The 20,260-nt window shown below is 48.3% G+C and overlaps 1 protein-coding gene across 1 annotated transcript in view; it reads right to left on the minus strand.

The window, feature by feature from the left end:
* The window catches only part of CEP135 (centrosomal protein 135), a 278,727-nt gene that overhangs the window by 34,539 nt on the left and 223,928 nt on the right, over positions 1-20,260 (minus strand). Inside the window, exon 25 of the mRNA XM_069200895.1 lies at positions 11,772-11,927. Within this exon, the coding sequence (XP_069056996.1) occupies positions 11,772-11,927 (156 nt within the window). The remainder of the gene's footprint in view (positions 1-11,771; positions 11,928-20,260) is intronic.

The raw sequence follows: 20,260 nt of genomic DNA on the forward strand, positions 1-20,260 counted from the left end.
TATATGTACTAGAGAAAGAAAAGCAAAAGAAAGCAAACGGCAAACCCCATTAAGCAGGAAAAGGAATGCTAAAGGACGAAAACCCAAAACAGACTGGCAGGGCAACCTGCCGTAAGGAACAACAGAAACCCTGTGGAATATGAAACCAGGTAGACACCAGGCGGGAAACTTCACAGGAGGAAACATCAACCATATAAGGCCAAGGCAATGGCAACGAGTAGTCAAGCAGACGGAAAAGAGTCGCTGAAGGAAGAGCCAAAGAGTAAAGTTAACGGCGACTCCCAGAATGAGGTCTGAACAGTGGACCTGCAGGGGTGTGCAAGGTTAAAGCAAATGTTTCCACTGTGAACAACTAAACAAAACATGGGTAGTGAGGAAAACGGCCACCAAAATAAAGAAACAGAACTACTGCTGTGTAGTCAGCAGGGAAGAATTAAGAAAGTGCCAGGACATGAATCCTATGCACTAACTTATGGAACACAGCGGTGAAAAGATTACTGTAGGATGCTGGCCTTGTGTGTGGTGGGTACCAAAGGTACCTACACCTTATACCAAGTCCATGTATACCCTCTTAGTGTAGTGTAGGCAGTGTCTAGAAACCAGGCTCTCTAGAGGTAGCTGTGGATGAGCAGCCAAGGCTCATCTAGGAGACATGCAAAGATCATGAAGTACCACTGTAGTCACACAGCACTTACACACATAAAAGAAAACCCTCAGTATTACAAAATAAAGGTACTTTATTTTAATGACACGATTACCAAAAAGTACTAGAGAAGCAACCCTCCAATAGGAGGTAAGAAACACACTAAATATATACACTAGTGATCAGCAATAGGCATAAAAAGTGATAGAAAACAGTGTACATGCAAATAGACAATTATGACCATGGGGGAGCCCAAAACATATACTAAAGAAAAGGAATGGGAACATAGGACTCCCACCTAGGTAAGTGGAATATGTAGAGGAGAGTTGGGGGTACTAGGAAACCCCAACGGTAAGTACCACAGTGCCCACCTAGCGACCAGGAGGAAAGGAGGAAATTACTAGATTTTCCCCAAACCACCCAAAAGGAAGAAAATTAAGAAAATGCAACACCCAGACAAGACTGCAAGAAACCAACGGTGGATTCCTGAACACGAAGGCCTGTGGAAGAAGGGAACCAAGTCCAGAAGTCACAGAAGAGTTCAAGAGGAGCAGGAGCTACTACCCACCCAGCTATGGATGCAGGCGTTGGTCGACAGTAGGATGAAGAAGGTAAGGAATGGCGCCCTGGAGCAGATCAAGAGTTCCTGGAGGATGCAGTTGATGTCCCACACAGGATGGATGATTGCGGTTGGTCAGTGGCAAGAAAAAGAAACCAACAAGCCTTGGCAAGGGCAGAAGTCGTGGTGAAGCAAAGGTGGAGCTGCCGTGGACCAGCAAGGTCCAGGAGGACTCAACCCATAGGGGAAGTCCTAGGGAGACCCTCAGCAAGGCAGAGAGTCCAAAGAAGAAGAGGCACCCCCCCCCCACAGGAGACCCACTGGGCGAGGAACCAGGAGTTAGAGGAACCCACGCAGCACTACTGGAGAAGGATCACACGCTGCAGAAGAAGGATGCAGAGGGCTGTGCGTCACAGGAAGGAGTGCTAGGGCTACACAGAGCCTGAAGATCCCTTGAAGGAAATGCAAAGAAGCCTTGGCAGCTGCAAGAGACACAGTGCACGGGGGTACTGTCCTTCGCGGGATGGCAAGGGCTTACCTCCACCAAAATTGGACAGCTGGCAGAGATGACCAAGAGGACTACTCCAGACTATCATCTGTGATGCAGGATCCACACAGCTCAGGATGAGAGGAGATCCACCCAGCCGGTCGTCATTGCAGGTAGTATCTGCAGATTCAGGGGGGTGGCCTCTTCACTCCAAGGGAGATTCGTTCTTCCTTCTCGTGCAGGCTGAAGACTTGCCACCCTCAGAGCAGAGGATGCACAGTCGGGGAAATGTTTCAGAAGCTGGAAGAAGCCAAGGAAACAATGTTGCAAGCAGAGTCTTCTTTGTGGATGCAGATTGTCGGTTCCTGGAAGGTCCAGTTGCAGTTACAGTGGCTAGAAGTTGAGGATGCAGAGGAGTCCTGCTGGAATCTTGCAAGCCGAATCTGAGGACCCACCCAAGAGAGAGACCCTAAATAGCCCTGAAAGAGAGGTTTGTCACCTAGCCAGGTGACCACCTATCAGAAGGGGGCTCTGACGTCACCTGCCTGACCTGGCCACTCAGATGCTCCCAGAAGTCCCTGCCAACCTTTGATTCAAGATAGCAGAACCCAGGGACCCCATGGAGTCTGGGCACCACCCCTGGGGTGGTGAGGGACAGGGGAGTAGTCACTCCCCTTTCCATTGTCAAGTTTTGCACCACAGCAGAGACTGGAGGTCCCTGATCCGGTGTAGACCGGTTTATGCAGGAAAGGCACCCAATGTGCCCTTCAAAGCATACCAGTAGCTTGGGGAGGCTAACCCTTCCAAGCCACGTAACACCTATTTCCAAAGGAAATCCTTTGTTCTGCCTCCTGGGCTTGAACTGTTCAAGCAGCAGGAGGACAGAAACCTGTCTGATGGGTGGCAGCAGCTTGCACTGGCTGGAAAACCTCAGAAGGCTGGTAGGAGCAATGTTGGGAGTCCTCTAAGGAGCCCCCAGAGTGCATGGAATCATACTTCCAATACAGGCAAAAGTATTGGGGTATGATTCCGACAAGTTTGAGACCAAACATGCTCAGGTTCAGAGTTACCATTATGTAGCTGGACATATGTCCAGTGCAAGCATAAAATGGCATCCCCACACTCACAAAGTCCAAGAAAATGGAACTAGAGTTTGTGGGGGCACCTCTGCTAGTGCTTGGGAGCCCTCACACACAGGTACTTGCACCCTGTCCTCTGGGCTAGGAGGGCCTGCCATAGGGGTGACTTACAGTGACCTGGTGCAATGACCTTGAGTGAAAAAGTGTGCATGCTAGCTGCAATGGCAGGCCTGCAGAACACTTTGCATGGGCTTCCCATGGGTGGCATAATACATGCTGCAGCCCATGGGGATCCCCTGGTACCACAATGCCCTGGGTACCAGGGTACCATATACTAGGGACTTACATGGGGGCACCAGTATGCCAAATGTGAGGTGAAAGTAACTAAGTTACCAAATTAGAAGGGAGAGAGCATAACAAGGACTGTGGCACACGACAAGAGAAAAACATGTGGGTTATGCACAAAGAAAATATAGCAGTGCAGGAGAAAATTAGAGTGTAATAGGTGTACCATAAGGGTGACATAGTGTGCCCTCTGTATATTAGAAAACCATAAGTTATGTAATAATGAGTTAAAAAAGGGACTCTTCTAAACGAAGATGTACCATGGATTTTGAAACAGAACACCACTTTCCATCCAATGGGAAAGGACAGCACTAAAAACAGAGGTGCTCCCCCCCACCAACAGAACTGGGGAAAGACCTAACATAGCAGTAGAATCCTTACTCATAGAAAGAACTATACAGTAACTACTCCAAAAAGAACTACCTAAGAAGGTCCATTCAGGGAACAGACTGATAAAAAAAGATGGCTAAAAGACTACAGCAATTAACCCGAGGAGCAGGGAACTGAAAATGTCTCTCACATGAGGAAGAATCCCATAAACAGAAAATCGCTTAGGCGAAACGCCCATAAGCAGAGACAACAGAAAGCACCTCTCTAAGAGGAATGAGACCAAATCAGGGTCACCAGAAATAACAGAACATGTCCATTGTTAGACTTTTCATCCTTGGCGTGGTCTCCCTTAACTTTTAGCCTCCGTTTCCCAGGTTCTTGATGTGTGCTGGACTCTGATTTTGCTGTTTTTGTTTCTCTGGGCACTTTACCACTGCTAACCTGTGCTAAAGTGCAAGTGCTCCTGTACAAAATGTGTATGTAATTGGCTTATCCACGGTTGGCATATTTGGTTCACTAGTAAGTCCCTAGTAAAGTGCACTAGAGGTGCCAGGGCCTGTAAATCAAATGCTACTAGTGGGCCTGCAGCACTGGTTGTTCCACCCACATAAGTAGCTCTGTAATTCATGTCTCAGACCTGCCACTGCAGTGTATGTGTGTAATATTTTAACTTTAAATTCGACTTGGCAATCGTACCCACTTGCCAGGCCTAAACCTTCCCTTTTCTTACATGTAAGACACCCCTAAGGTAGGGCCTAGGTAGCCCCTAAGGGCAGGGTGCAGTGTATGGTTAAGGTAGGACATATAGTAATGTGGTTTATATGTCCTGACAGTGAAATATTGCTAAATTAGTTTTTCACTGTTGCAAGGCCTGTCCCTCTCATAGGTTAACATGGGGGCTACCTTTAAATCTGATTAAAGTGTAGATTCCCTTTAGGAGCGGATGGACATGTGGAGTTTGGGGTCTCTGAGCTCACAATTTAAAAATACATCTTTTAGTAAAGTGGATTTTAAGATTGTGAGTTTGAAAATGCCACTTTTAGAAAGTTGGCATTTTCTTGCTTATACCATTTCTGTGACTCTGCCTGTTTGTGGATTCCCTGTCTGGGTCAGTTTGACAGTTGGGCTGGTTGCACCTCACACTAGACAGTAACACAAAGGGAGCTGGGGTGTAGCCTGCATATCCTGATGAGCCATCTGTGCTAGGAGGGAGGGAAGGGGTGGTCACTTACACCTGAAAGGGCTGTGCCTGTCCTCACACAATGCAGTCTCCAACCCCCTTGTGAGTGTCTGGGGCCTGGCCTGGGCAAGGCAGGATTTCACATTCAAGAGAGACTTTGCTTTGAAGTAGACCTACTTCAAAGGAGAAATTGGGTATAAGAAGGGTACCCAAAACCACAGACTTTAGGAACACTTCTGGAAACAAGAGGAACCTCTCCCTGGAGAAGAGCCGAGGAGCTAAGGAAGAAGTGCTGCCCTGCCTGCGACTGTGCTTTGTGGAGCTATCCTGCAGTTGCTGCCTTGCCTGAGTAAGAGGGCAAAGACTGGACTTTGTGTGCCTTCCATCTTGAGAAGAAATCTCCAAGGGCTTGATTTAGAGCTTGCCTCCTGTTGTTTGAAGTCTCAGGGACAGCAAAGACTTCTCCCTTACCAGCACCTGGACTCTCTGCTGAGACTCCTTCCCTGACAAGTGGTGCCCTATCCAGTCCCTGGGGCCCTTGAAAGGAAAAGCTGGTGAAAATTCAAGGAAATCGACTTCGGACGACTCCGGACCGAAGCCGCTGCCGAATCCGGTGACGCCGCCTGCAACCGACTCCGTGATCTTTGCTGGAACGAGACGGCCTTCGCAGGCCCGACACCGCTGCAGCCCTGCCGAAGTCCGCGACTCTGTGGAAGTTGCCGCACCATGTCGTGACCGACGCCACTTGAAGTGCGCAGATTCAACATTTCGCACGGACGCCGCAATCCCCGACTTCGCGCATCGGCTTGTTTTCACTCTTTACCAAGGTACTGTACCTGAGGGTCCGCGTGACTCCGTGGCCGGCGCAGTTGGTGTTGGATTGTTGGGAACGACTCCATCACGACGCCGTGTTAATACCTCATCGAAGCATTTTGTGTTTCTAAGCAAATTTGAATTTAATCATTACAAATTCATAACTTGGCTTGTGTATGTCGTTTTGGTCTTGTTCTGTTTAGATAAATATTTCCTATTTTTCTAAACCTGTGTTGTGTCATTTTGTAGTGTTTTCATTAAGTTACTGTGTGTGTTGGTACAAATACTTTACACCTAGCACTCTGAAGTTAAGCCTACTGCTCTGCTTCTGCCAAGCTACCAAGGGGGCAAGCAGGGGTTAGCTGAGAGTGATTCTCTTTTACCCTGACTAGAGTGAGGGTCCTTGCTTGAACAGGGGGTAACCTGACTGTCAACCAAAGACCCCATTTCTAACATCCATGACAAGTGGAAAAATAACGCACACCTGCAGACGCAGGAACACCAATTAGGGTGCTAGACAGTTCACATATAATAATTAGAAAAAGCACCTGCAAGGAGCAGGAATACTACACAGGGTGTCAGACTGGGAGAAAGAAGCACACTGCCTGTAAAGGCATTCGAAAAAAGCAAGGGGGGTTAAATACTGCCCCTGAACAAAGGAAGGAAACCAATACAGAGAAGAATCTATACCGCCAGGGGGCTTTAAGATAGAGTGCCATCATTAGCACCTCTAGAGCGGTGTAAGGCCGAGTCAGCTTGCACACCAAAAAGTGAGGTGCCATCAAAAGGCATGTCAAGTAAGGCTGCCTGCACAGCCTCTGAAAAATTGGAGGGGTGCAACCATGCCTGCCGCGCAGTGCCACTGAAGAGGCCTTAACCTTTCCAACAGAATCTGTGGTATCCATACCACATGTGAAACTAAGCTTGGAAGCTTGCTGACTATCCCATACTAAGGGAACCAGAATACTCCTAGCTTTTTCAGGGAGAAAAGGCAATATAGAAGGCAAAATACGCTCCACTGAGTCCCACAAGACGTTGGAGAAGCGAGCAAGGACACAAGAAGTGGAAATTCAACAAAGGGCAGAGCTAGATAATGTGAAAACCCGCTTACCAGAAACATCCAGCTGTCTGGCCTCTCATTCTGGAGGGACAGTAGGGACATGAGTAAGACTCTGTGCAGGTAAACAGTTTGCACCACAAAGCTTTGAGCAGTCGGATGCCGATGGAGGCAAGATGGATAGTCTGGGGCTGGTCTGTGTCTATGTGAAATAGAGCATTCCACAGGGGAGTCAAATACCGTCTAGGCCCAAACCCCTAAGAGGATGTGATGAAGAGCCTCTCAATACGGAAGGGTCGGCTCAACAGAAGACTGGTCAAGATGTAAGACATCAAGTAAAGGATTTGTGGACAATTGAACTGCAGGAAGTTTTAAATGCAACATTGTATTGTGAAATACGCTTTAACATTTCTGCCAGAGCAGAACTTGCCTCTGAAGCCATACAAGGGGATGACAGGAGGCTAGAAGCCGGGGAGGTGTCCAGGCCACTAGTGGTGTCTAATCCAAATAATCAATCTGATTGTGTAAGCGGAATGGTTTTGGAAATGGGAGGCTGACAATCCAAACCATGCCCCTCCAATTAGGCAACTGGAGGGTGGGCCCCAGAAGACATAAGGCAAGAATCGGAGATAGCCGACTCCATAGGCACCACTCCTGGCATCACGGTTGATGTCTAGAGGGTGGGACCTCAACATCGGAAGGGTCGTCGACTGACTCCAGTGAGACGACAATCAAGGCGTCAAGCGAAGATGATGGGACCACCACTACCGAAGTCGGCAAGGCAGAATCCAATGCCAACAATGGAGCCAGTACAGGAGACTCAGGTGCGGAAGGTGGAAGCCACAGAAGACCGTGTACCAGCACCGATTCGACTCTTCTGGAGAGGGAGTCGAGGGGCCCGACAGGCACCGAGGACAAAGCTGCTAGTGAAGATCCTGCCAGGACACCCTCCTAAGAGCCCAAAGGTGCTCCAGAGGGAGGGGTAGGGCTAAAAATGGCATGCAGGGATGAGTAATAGTCCCACATCAGGGCCAGAGTCCCACCGGTGCTAGGAAAAACTGGGAAATACGGGGTGGACTCCTGCAAGGACTCAGAAAGCAGGAGGAGCCGCGTGGGGGCTGTGAAGCCAGAGGAGGACACAAATTTTACCTCAGACGATGCTTCCCATGATAAATATATGGAGCCACACACTAATGACTCCCAGAGCATTCGCACAAATGGGTTCCTGAGAAGACTGCGACAATCGTTCGACCAGGGACTTCATCCGACGCTCCCTCAACGCTTTTGGCCTCAAATGTTGATAGGCGTCACATTAGTTGGTGTTGTGGGGAGCGACTAACCACCACATACAGACAGAATGGGGGTCCGTGACCGACATCTGTTGAGCACAGGACCCACAGGGCTTAAAGCAAGAAGGCATATCTAGAAGAGTACCATCTTTCTATCATAGTTACCCCCATGTTTTGCCTGATGTCAGTGTGTTTAGACAGTAGATCTGTGCTCTTTCCTCTAAATCTGGTTACTGGTAAAGTTTTTACACCCACAATTGGCATACTTGTGCACCTTTGTAAGTCCCTAGTATATAGTAATTAGGTACCCATGGCATTGGTACACCAGAGGACCCCCGTGGACTGCAGCATGTATTGTGCCACCCAAGGGAGCCCATACAAACTGTGTCTGCAGGACTTCCATTGCAGCCTGCATGAAATGGTGCATGCACCTTTCACTTAAGATATAAGGCTTGCCTTATATATCCTGGTCACCCCTTTGGTAGGCACTTCGACCCAAGGGCAGGGTACATATCCCTAAGTGCATGAGCAGGGTACCCCTAGAACCCACAGTCTCTATTCCCCGGTCTTTATAAGTGTGGGGTAGTCATCTTAAGGTATGTAGTTAACACAGGTCAACACAAGTGGTCCAACTACATAATGGCTTCTCCGACCCTAGGCATGTTTGGTATCAAACATGTTGGAATCATGCAACTACACTGATTCCAGTGCTAGTTGCATGATCGCCTGTACTCTGGGGGCTCCTTAGAGGATCCCCTAGTTCTGTCTGCACAACCTTACGGAGGTTGGCAGCCAGCCCACTCTACTGCTGACCCCAGACACTGTTCTGCCCTCCTGCTGGTGAGCCTGCATAATTCGGTTTGCATCAGTTCAGGAGCTCCCGGTTCCTGCTGTGGCACGAAACTGTACAAAGGACATCCAGCTTCTCCTTTTGGGAGGTGCACAGAGCTCTGTCAGGTGGTCACTTGATTATGTCATCTTGAAAATAAGATGTGCAAAGGCCCCTGGGAGCATCTGACTGATTAGGCCAGGTAGATCCCCTGTGATAGGTAGGTCACTTCAGAGAGTGACCAACCATCTTTTAGGGTTACTTAAGGGATCCCAGAGGGTGGATCCTCAGATTCGTCGAGCAAGACTCTACAAGGAACTCTCCTGACATATTCTGCTCCTGTCCTCTGGAACCGTTGCTGGTCTGCTTTTAAACTGAAACAAGGCTGCTTCCGGTGGGAAGGCTTCCATTGCAACATTGTTGCTCTGGATCCTGCAAGAATTCTGAAACATCCAAGGCTGTGCATCCTCCAGGGTCACAAGGACTCTGCACCTGGAAGCAAGAAGGAAGTGAAGGAGTCACTCACCTGCAACCGCAGGCACCTCAAGACTACGTCGACTGGCTGGTGGAGTCTACTGTCCCCCCAGACATCGAAGGCTCTGCATCACAGGTGGTGGGTCTGTGGCCTCCTCTGGTTCCTGCATGTCTTCAGACCAAATTGGGAGACTGTGGACCCCTACCCCTGTCACTGGACTGGAAGCCCTGTGCACCGCAACTGTTGCTCTTGGCAAGGCTTGTTGACTCTTCTTTCAGGAGATCTTCAGGCGTCAAGAAGCCCCAACCTCCAGCTCTCTGCAACTCAAAGCTCAACCGATCTCCTGCGACATGGGATTTCTGTTTTGTTGTGCTGCTGAGGCCTCCATGTGACTCCCTGTGTCCATCACCTGTGGGTCACTCGTGCGCGCTCCAACAACTTCTGTGGACCTTCCTGAATGCTGAGGGCCAACCCTGATTCTCCCTCAAGGGTAGAGTCCCCTGGACCTCGCTGGTCCCCAAAACTTTTCAAATAAATCTTCAGCTCCTGCTTGCATTTGCTAGTGCTTGCTGGTGGCCTCGCTGGTCACTGCCCCTCCTGCAATCTAGCAGCCGTCGAAGAACAGCTCCTAAGCAACTCCTGAGATCTTCTGCAGCTCCTGGACCTTGTAGCTGGACTTTTCCCTCCAATGACTTGCAGGAATTTCACCTCTAGGAGGTTGGGCATTGCCACCTGCACCACCTCCAACGATGCTGGACTCTGTCCCTTCCTTTTCAGGTCCTCCATGTCCGAAATCCATCTCTGGGTTCCACCAGCCTGGGTCACATGACAGCAGCAGGACATCTGAGGCATCCATTGACTTCAGTGAGGGTCCGTTCGCCACTATGCATCCAGGTCCCCTGGTGTAGGTACTCCAGTCTGCTGGGTATCATTAGGTGGGGACACTCTCCAACCTTCCACTTGTTTGTTGGTTTCTTTGGAGTCCTCTGGGAAACGTACAAACTCCAACCACTACTTCCCCATGTTAGCCTATGGGACAACTGGGCAGGTAACCCCTCTGCTCCTGGTCGCTGGGAACACTTGCTGTACTTACCTCTAGTGTTTTCATCCTTGCCCAGCTCCTAGCTAACTAACATACTTACGTTGGTTTGGTTCACTATTTCGCATTACACTTACTTAATATATGGATTGACCCACAAATAGGGCCCTGTACGTTTTATGCTATTTCTGCTGGTTATTTTGTGTAACCATTGTGTGTAGATATCTCCAAAGGGAGATATACCAATGCTGGTCTAGTAGTAGTGCTGTAATAAAGAATCCTTTTTTTTGCAACACTTGTGTGTTTTTTTCTTGTGAGTGAGTTACTGTCTGAATACTGTGGAATTGCAAGTGCTTTACATTCCTCCTGGATAAGCTTTAGCTGCTCGCCTCCACTACCCCAGAGAGCTTTTGCTATCTGGACACCTATTCACTATCACTAAGGGCTGCCTGGACTCAGTATACGGTGCCACACCATAAACTGAGCCAGCCTCCTACAGCATACACACTGTTCCACTCAACGAAAATGGCCAGAGGAACCGCTTCTCCGGATCCATGTTGTAGTGTGGAAAAGAAGAAACATCGCATCGGAGGAGGGATTAGATGGACTCCATCTACATCATATCTGGTGGACATCTGTAGAGTCGCATGGTGCCATCTACTGACACGCAGAGGTACTACAGAAATGTTTTTCCAGATCCAGTCTGGCGCCTGGAGAGAATTCTAAAGTAAGGAATCTGAGGCTAGTTGTCACTATCACATAATGTTTTTTAATGAGCAGGGAGTGATCCCATGGACCACTGCCTACTCTTAAAAAATGAAAAGAAAACTTTTCATTTTTCTTTTTTAAACGCATCCCGTTTTTCTTTAAGAAAAACTGGCTGCATTAAAAGAAAAAAAGAAGTCTTTATTTAAAAGCAATCACAGACATGGTGGTCTGCTGAGCCCAGCAGTCCACCATCCCTGTGATTTTTTAATTTCTTAATGGGTCGCATATTGCAACCTGCCTCATTAATATGAATGAGGTAGGTCGACTTGTGACCCATTAGGAAATGCCAAATGAAACTCATGGAGTTTCATACGTTCAAACAGCGATTACCTAATTGTGAATCGCAATTTGGAATAATGATACATATGGCTCTATGTCTTTAATAAAAACATCTAAACACAGAAATGCATGCTAAGAATGGATTAATAACAGAATTAGTTAGAGGCTTTTTAAACTGGCATTAGATGTAGGATTTATTATGCAAAAGTAACAAAGGATCTCTCCTACAGATTTACGAAGATATACAAACAGACATAAGATCATAATCCACAAGCACTCAACGGAACCTTAAAAAAACCTAAAGGTCTGATTATGATCTTGGAGGACTGGGTAACTCTGTCACAAACATGACAGATATCCCGTCCACTGTATTAAAATCCCATTATATCCTATGGAGATCGCAATACGGAGGACGGAATATCCATTATGTTTGTGACGGAGTATTCTGTCTGCAAAGATTGTAATCAGGCCCTAAGTGTTATGTCACAGAACTGTCGATATCAAGTTTGAGTGACTTGAATACAATACTACAATTTTGGAGTAAGCCAAGCACTTGAACAAATTCTGACTTATTAAATGTAAGCACTAAAATGACTTACTTTTCTCCAGCTTTATCTGTTCCTCTATCGGTTAACCTCAAGATTGAGCGCTCTGGAGATAGCGAGGGAGATTTTAATGTTGAACTTAGCGGTGATGACGTCCGTACAGAGGATGTGGAGAGGCCATGTCTACGCAGCTCCTGCACGGCCCGCTCTCTATGAAAACAACAAAACGTTTTGTAAACACATCGAAGAAGGCTTCCAATTCTGTAGTCTACTGTGTGGCTGGCACAATATATCTGCAGAATGTTCTTCTGACCTGAGTGTCAAGCAGCCATCAGGGAAAATGGCAAATTTACATAAAGTTTTGGACAGTTTTAGACAGTTTAGTTATGTTTAGGGCACTTTATGTTTTATGTGTATGGTGCTGGATTACACTTTTTCCCTAAAGAGTAGAGCAGTGCTTCACAGACAACATTTTTGTTGAAGCAGGGGCATGCAGAGATGACCCCAGGACAAAAGAGCAAAGGTGTTTAAGTAGAGGGAGGCTGACCCTGCTGTTTTTCTGAAGGCAGTGGTCATCTTCTATTTAGCTCTCAGATAAAAAGATGCATATGACCATCTAAGAATAACACTTACAGTTGCAATGAAAGGTAAATGTGATCAGACGTCAGTCCCCACCTATTCCATTGTTGAAAAGAACAGGTTACTTGCCTTCAGTAAGCCATTATCTTGTAGAGGCCGTGTCTAGCTGCATATTCCTTACCTTTGAATTTCCCAGGCGTCAGACTCGATCAGGGTTTGCTTGAGCAGTAGCCATTCTCACGCCATCATTTGTTTCCGTGACATGTCATTGCTGCCGGATGTGACACTGCGGTCACCTACATATGCGCCACCCAGGCATGCGGACGTCAGTTATTTTTTTCCACGACTTTCCACACCAGGAGCGCAAAGCCATGCAATGAACTGACGATTGTGAGTCCAAACTAAGGCCCTGAAAGGGATCACCGTAAGCCTAGCAAATGAGTCAGCAGAGTGGGGAGGCAGCTAGACATCATCTCTACCAGATAAGGCGTTACTGAAGGTAAGTAACCTGTTTATCTGATAGAGACTTCTAGCTGCAGGTTCCTTACCTTTGAATAGATACACACGCCATACCATCCTGGCGGTGGGTGCGGACACATTTTCCTACACTAGGAAGTCCTGCAGACCCGAACAGGCGACATGCCCGTTTCTGCAGATCTGACTATCTAGGCAGTAATGTTTTACAAGGATGTGCAGTAAAGCCCACATTGCTGCCTGACAAATGTCCAGGACTGGAACATCGCGTATCAACGCCATGGTAGCATTATTACTGCTCGTGGAATGGGTCCTCAAGCCATAGGGAAGCTGCTTTTGGCCAGTGCGTAGCAGATTTTTATACAGAGAACGACTCCACGCTCAATTTTTTTGTTTCTGTACTGCTTGACCTTTCTTTGCATCCACGTATCCCACAAAGAACTGATCGGCCACCGGGAACTCTTGTGCATGCTAAAGGTAGAACAACAATGCTCTTTTTGGGTCCAGTCGGTGTAGTCGCTCCTCTTCCTTAGAAGGATGTGGGGAAGCAAAAAAGGTGGGCAGAGTGACGGTATGCCCCAAAGCAGGGTCACCACCTTTGGAAGAGGCATTGGTGCAAAGCACCACTTTATCAGGAATCACTGTGAGACAAGGAGGCTTGGATGACAAAGCTTGCAGGTCACTCATCTTCTGGGCAGATGGTATGGCCATGAGAAAGGCTGTTTTCAGAGAGCCTGAGGGCTCAAAAGGAGCGCACATCAGGAGTGTAATAACCAGGTGTAGGAAATCAGCATCTTTCTGTCATAGTTACCCACACTTTTTGCCTTATGTCATTGTGTTTAGACTGTAGTGCATTGGGATCCTTTTAACCAGGACCCCAGTGCCTCTGCTCTCTCCTCTAAATTTGGTTGCAGGTAAACGTTTACACCCCGCAATTGGCATACTGGTGCACTCATGTAAGTTTCTCGTATATGGTACTTAGGGCATTGGTACACCAAGGGTTTCGTTTGGTTGATACCAAACATGCCAAGGATTGGAGTGACCATTATGTAGCTGGACATAGGTAGTGTACTATGTTCAGTACATGCATAAAATGGCTTCTCCACACTCGCAAAGTCCAGGAGAATGGAGCTGGAGTTCGTGGGTGCATCTCTGCTCATGCAGGGGTGCCCTCACACACAGGTACCCGCACTCTACCCTCTGGGCTAGGAGGGCCTACCATAGGGGTGACTTACAGTGACCTGAAGTGAAAGGGTGCATGCAACTTTTCATGCAGGCTGCTGTGGCAGGCCTGTAGACACATTTTACATGGGCTCCATGGGTGGCATAATACATGCTTTAGCCAATGGGGAACCCCTGGTGAACCAATGCCCTGGGTACCTGGACACCATATACTAGGGACTTATAAGGAGGCACCAGTATGCCAAATGTGGGGTGTGAGTGGTCCAAGCAACCAAATTTAGAGGGAGAGAGCACAGTCACTGGGGACCTGGTTAGCAGGATCCCCGTGAACACAGTCAAAAACATACTGACAAAAGGCAAAAAGTGGTGGTAACCATGCCAAAAAGAGGGTACTTTCCTACAAGGAGTCACTCCCCTGCATCTGCAGGCACCTCCAGACAACGAGGACTGGCTGGTGGATCCTGTTGTCCCCCGGACAATATAAAGGTTCTGCTCATAGGTGGTGGTTCTGTGGTTCTCTCCGGGTTCAACCTGTTGTCTGACCAACATGGGAGACAGTGGACCCTTGCTGCAGCCACTGGAACAGAACCCCTGTGCACTGCGACTGTTGCTCTTGCCAAAGCTTGTTGGCTCTTCCTCTAAGAAGATCTTTGAGTTCCACGAAGCCCCAGCCTCCAGCACTCTGCAATTCCAGATTCAGCTCCCCCTCTGCAACTCCTGCAATGTCCAGTGGATCACTTGTGGGGGCTCCTCCAGCTCTGGCTGGCTTTCCTTCCTGCTGAAGGCCTGCCCTGACTCCCCACCAAGGGTCGAGTCACTAGGACCTTGGAGGTCCTCCAAAATCTGGAAACTTCCTCGCAACCATGATTTGCATTTGCCAAGGTTTGTTGGTGGCCCTGCTGGCCACTGACCCTCCTGCAACCCGGCGACCGACGTGGGACAGCTCATGCGCGACTCTTATGATCTCCTTCATCCCCCTGGACTCCGTAGCTGGACTACTTCTTCCACTGTCCTGCAGGGACTTCACCTCCAGAGGGTGGGCATTGCCTACCTGCAGCACCTGGACATCTAGTGGTCTGGACAATGTCCACTTCTTTTTCAGGTTCCTCTCATCCGAATCCACCTTAGGGTTCCACCGACCTGGTCCAGGGGTTGCGACAGCAGCTGGACAACCAAGGCTTCCATTGACTCCAATGAAGGTTTTCAACACCATTTCACCCCTATGCACCTGGGCTCCCTGATGTAGGTATTCAAGGCTTCTGAGCATCCACGGTGGGGGAACTCTCCAACCTTCTTTGTGCCAACTGGTTTTCTTCGGGATCCACTTGGAAGGGTCCTGAATCGTTAAATATTCAATCACAACAGTCCTGTGTTAGTGTATGGGACACCTGGCTCTCTAACAACTCTGCACCCCGGTGCCTGTGGGATTTCAAGTACTTACCTCTGGTAATTTCCTACTCCCCATCCCCTGGGATCCTAACACAGTTACCTTGGTTGGGCACCTCCATTCTTATACCACTTTCTTAGTATATACAGTTTGCCCCCTCCCCCCGAATAGGGCCACATGTATTTTTAGGCTTTTCTTGATCATGGCTAAGTGCATATTTTTGTGTGTTGATATCTCCCGGTTGAGATATACCAATGTTAGAGCAACTTTAGTATTGTAATAAAGAAACCTTTATTTTTGCAACACCTAGTGTGGTTCTTTCTTGTGATTGGTTATTGACTGACTAGTATGGTATTGCAAGTGTTTTACACTCCTCCTAGATAAGCTTTAGCTGCTCACCACAGCTACCCCTAGAAAGCTTGTGCTACATGGACACCTTAACACTATCACTAAGGGTTGCCTGGCCTTAGTATAGGGTGCCACACCATAGGTGTACATCATAAACTGAGCCAGCCTCCTACATTGGTGGTGCTGTAATGGGATAAGATACTTGCATTGCTTTACCACTTGGTCATCAGTGACTTTCCATAAGAAAGATCACTTCTAACTGTGGGGAACATACAGTACTAGTAGCTTCAGGGACTTCTAAACGTTTAGCTTGGGTCGTCAGCGGTCCTGCTAGTCCTTTCTCCAAACTTTCTAAAGCTAAGGACTTTATAGTAGGTACATATGCTACATACACTAATCTAACAACATGTCTGTAGTTGAGGGAGCAGGCCTGTCTCAGAAATCTAGGGATGGGGCTCTTAAGTTCCAGGAATTTAGGACCCTAAGCACAGATAGCAAACTTAAGGCATGTAGTAATCCTACCAAATCTACTTTCTTAGAATTAGTTATTCAGGATGACATACAGAACCCTGATAGGGAGAGAGAGTTAGATGAAGAGGGTGGACCACCAGGGCTGCAAAAGGAGGTACCAGGTACTTCCTATGGCCACACTGGAACTGGACAGAACCATGAAGATTCTGGAGAGAACTTTGAACCTGCTTGTAGCACAAGAGCTGGTTGTAGTAGTAAGCCCGCTTTTTCTCCCCTGGGGTGGTCAAAAAGGTATCCAGGAGAAGTAGATCCTCCTCATCTTCCCTTACCGCAGCATCTTCTGCTGGGCCCAGCTACTCTAACTTAGAAGAGGGATCCTTAGATGGGGGTTTTGCAGGTTCGGCAGGTGTATACCGTTTTGGTGGAGGAACACCTAGCTGCCAGAATAACAATACAGACTTCGGAGGGAAGGTAGAAGGTTGTCAACTGTTGCCACTCAATCTCCATGTATGAAGACGTAGAGTTGACAGGTTCGGGTGACCCTCCCTTGTTGCTGCAACAGAAGATCCTTCTGAACGGGCAGATTTATTGGAGGATCGATGCTCATTTTTAAAAGCTCGGGATACCAGACTCTCAGTACCCAGTCCAGTCGCTCTTGATCTTCTTGAGAACTCATGGCAGATGTGGTATGGGCGGAAAGATGTACAGGTGTCCTGAATCCACTTGCAATGAAAAGCTTCGCTGAACGATTGCCACCTTGGAAGCTCCAACGTGCAATACCGCTGACATTGCGCATTCTCTTCGGAGGCAAACAGATCTAACCAAGGATCTCCCCTCTGCTGAAAGAGTCCTTGTGCCACCTCAGAATGGAGACGCCACTCGTAATACGCTAGGCATCATTGGCTGAGTTTGTCCGACTTGGCATTCGGAGAACCTGCCATAACCCCACAACGCCCTGCTTGTTGCAGTACCACATTGCAGTGGTATTGTCCGTGAACACCTGCACTACCTTCCCCTTGACAGACAGAAGAAATGCTTCTAAGGCTAGTCGGATTGCACAGAGCTCCAGCAAGTTGATCTGGAGCCCTGACTGCCGTAGACCAGAGAGTCCTCTGATCCCCACCTCTCCCAGATGGCCGCCCCATCCTAGAAGTAACACATCTGTCACTACTCTGAAATCTGGTTGGGGAAGGGAGAGGAGTCTGCATTTGACCCAATCGCGGTTCGTAAACCAATGCAGTTTTTTTGCAGTTCCAATCTAGATCTAGCCCAAGTCAAAGAGATTCCCCTGATGCTGCACCCACTAGAACGCCAAGTCCCACTACAGGGCCCGCATATGCCATCTAGCATGATTCACCAGCAGGATGTCATGATAGCCAGCTTCCTCAAAGTCAGTCTCACCGAAACGCAGGATAGAGGCTGAAACATTTGTATTATAACTTGGATACCCTGGACTTTCTGCTCGGGAGGATACGTTCAAAACTGCGCTGTGTCCAGAACTGCTCCAATAAAATGAAACATCTAAGGAGCCAGGTGTGACTTCAGTAAGTTTTTTTTATTGAACACCAGCGAATGCAGGAGGTTTGCCATAGTCTGGAGGTGGGAGACGTCAACCTAGGGCAAGTTCGCCTTCAACAGCCAGTCGTTAAGGTAGAGGAAGACCTTCTCACCAAACAAGCGAGTTCTGTCAAGGGGCATGTCCATAAGGTTTGCTTGGACATCCCCCGAAAAGCCAGATGTTCTTAGCCAGGTGTGGCCACAATCGATGAAACCGATGTGCCCAGCAAGTCAGTCGTGTCCAGACCACACCTAATGGTGAACTTTCCTGCTTCCCTCCCATCTTTCACTGCCTTTCACCAAGGGTGGCCTGGGCTCCTCCGGGACCTGTGGAATCACTTGTGCAACCGAAAATCGTAAGGTGTGCGAGAAACAATGCAATAAGCATGAGGTGTTCACCGACCTCAATGCCAGGCTGGTGGAAGAAAACATCTTCTTCCCAAGTTGGTCCAGTCTCTTGGATTCCCTATCCCAGGGAGTGGAAGTGAACGCACCATGAGAAGTTGAGGCTTGGACTACCAAGCTCTCCGGGGTGGGGTGTTGGCTGAGGAAACTAGTGTCAACCAGTGCAGGGCGATGGCAACGTGCAATTGTCCTGTTCACAGGAACCCCTGTGCTGAGATTTGACCATGTTACCAACACAACATTAGTACATGCCTCATTAAAGGGCAAGAGGGGTTCAGTAGAGGAAGGCCCAAGCTGAAGGACTTCTGTCAAGAGGTTAGTCGTGACATCCACTGTGGGCAGTTCAAGGCCAAGGACCTCTGCTGCTCTCTGCACCACCACTACATAATAAGCTTCCTCCTCTGTAGCCACAGTAGGGTGAGAGGGCAAGCCAGAATCTGGACATGTGTCCAGTCCACTGGCATCTCAAAGTTCTTCATACCAGTTCAATGAAATAGGCTCCAACTAGTGTCCCCAAGGGTCCAGTGACTCCGCCAAATGTTCCCCTGTGTCTGGCTGTTGAAAATAATGCTCAGGCAATAATCTGGCACCCATGGGCGCCATCACAGCCGGAATTGGTGTCATGCAATGCAGTTCCGGCTCCAGATCGGATGGGATCAGAATGGGGCTGGCACCGGCGTCAGGCCTGGTCCGGACAAGGTCACGCTGGTAAGACCAGCACCCGATCCAGAATCAGACCAATGAGACCTCATGAGAGTCTAGGCCAGAGCCGTCTTCATGGAAAATGATGGGCCTCCTACGACTCCACAGGAGCCCGAAGGTGCTCCACAGTGCATGGTTTCATAAAAGTTCAAAGTGGCGTTCCCTCCTGCTACCATAGATGGAGGGTGGCATGGAGTCAGACCTGGCAACGACTCTGCAGAACTGTGCCTCGAATGCCGACATTCCCCACTCGTCGTGACATATGACGGACGAGGTGAAGTCAAAGTCCACTAGGACTTTTTAGTTTTGTGTCTCTTATCCGAGTGTCCCGAGGACCTTGACTGGGAGAAAGAGGACTTGGGGCTCCTGGAGTGGTCCCATGACCTTCTCTGGGACCATGAACTTCGAGGAGTCATGCTTGCTGGTATCGACTGCTGGGCTGCAAGTAGGGTGACCACCGTCTGTAAATTTCATGGACTGCCAGGTAACTTCGCCCTGCGGTCCGTTGTCCGTGATGAAAGGCTTACGGACAGCATTTGTCCGTAATTTTAGCCTTTCACCAAAAGGACAAAAGAGGCAGGGCAAAATTACCGGCAGATCAGTTTCTCCAGCTGGTTTGAAAGGCAGGGAGTCTCCTGTGCCCTGAGGGAGGGGGGCAGACATATAACAAAAGGCCTTCTTGCCAGGGTGTCTCCTTCCCTAAAGAAATGCAAATGTGGGCAACTGGTAAATCTGCAAATGCAAAGGGGCTTGAAAACTTGCATTGACTTTAATAAAAGGAGTCACTTGAAGCTCTCTGATGGCAAAGATATTTTCTTTTAGAGAGGTACTGTAATGGTGTTCCAAGGTGAGCTGTGGAGTGTGTGGTTTTAATGGAGTGTTATAAAAAATGTTAGTACTAGGTATAAACTATATTATTCAAATCTGTTTCTGAGAAGCACTTTTTTTTATTTAACTGAAATGTATTTGCGCATTTTATAGCAGCCTATATTATGATGTAATCGTATTTATGTAGCGCTTACTACCCCTGACGAGGCGGTGAATGCATGTTTAAAACAAGGACTTACACATTCACAGTTCTTTCAGGGACCTCGGTACCTCATAGTACTAACAAACATTGGCAAAGCCAATACGTCTCGTCTACGTAAAAGTTATTGGCTTTGCCAATATGTTTTAGCCATATTATACACCAGAGTGGCTGCTGTTCAGCATGGCTAAAAGTTAGTGGCATAGTGGTGTGGAGTGGCACAGGAGCAGTGGCTTAGAGGCCAGTGGTGCAGAGTACAGTGCAGTTGTTTAAAGTGCTATTGTTGTAGAGTGCAGTGGTTTAGAGTGCAGTGGCATGGAGTGGCGTGGGACTGAGTTGAGTGGCATAGTGTGCAGTGGAGTAGAGTTGTGCAGTGGCATAGAGTGCAGAGTAGACTCGCGTGGCACAGAG

Source organism: Pleurodeles waltl, chromosome 1_2 (assembly GCF_031143425.1).
Source record: "Pleurodeles waltl isolate 20211129_DDA chromosome 1_2, aPleWal1.hap1.20221129, whole genome shotgun sequence".
Lineage (NCBI taxonomy): Eukaryota > Metazoa > Chordata > Amphibia > Caudata > Salamandridae > Pleurodeles > Pleurodeles waltl.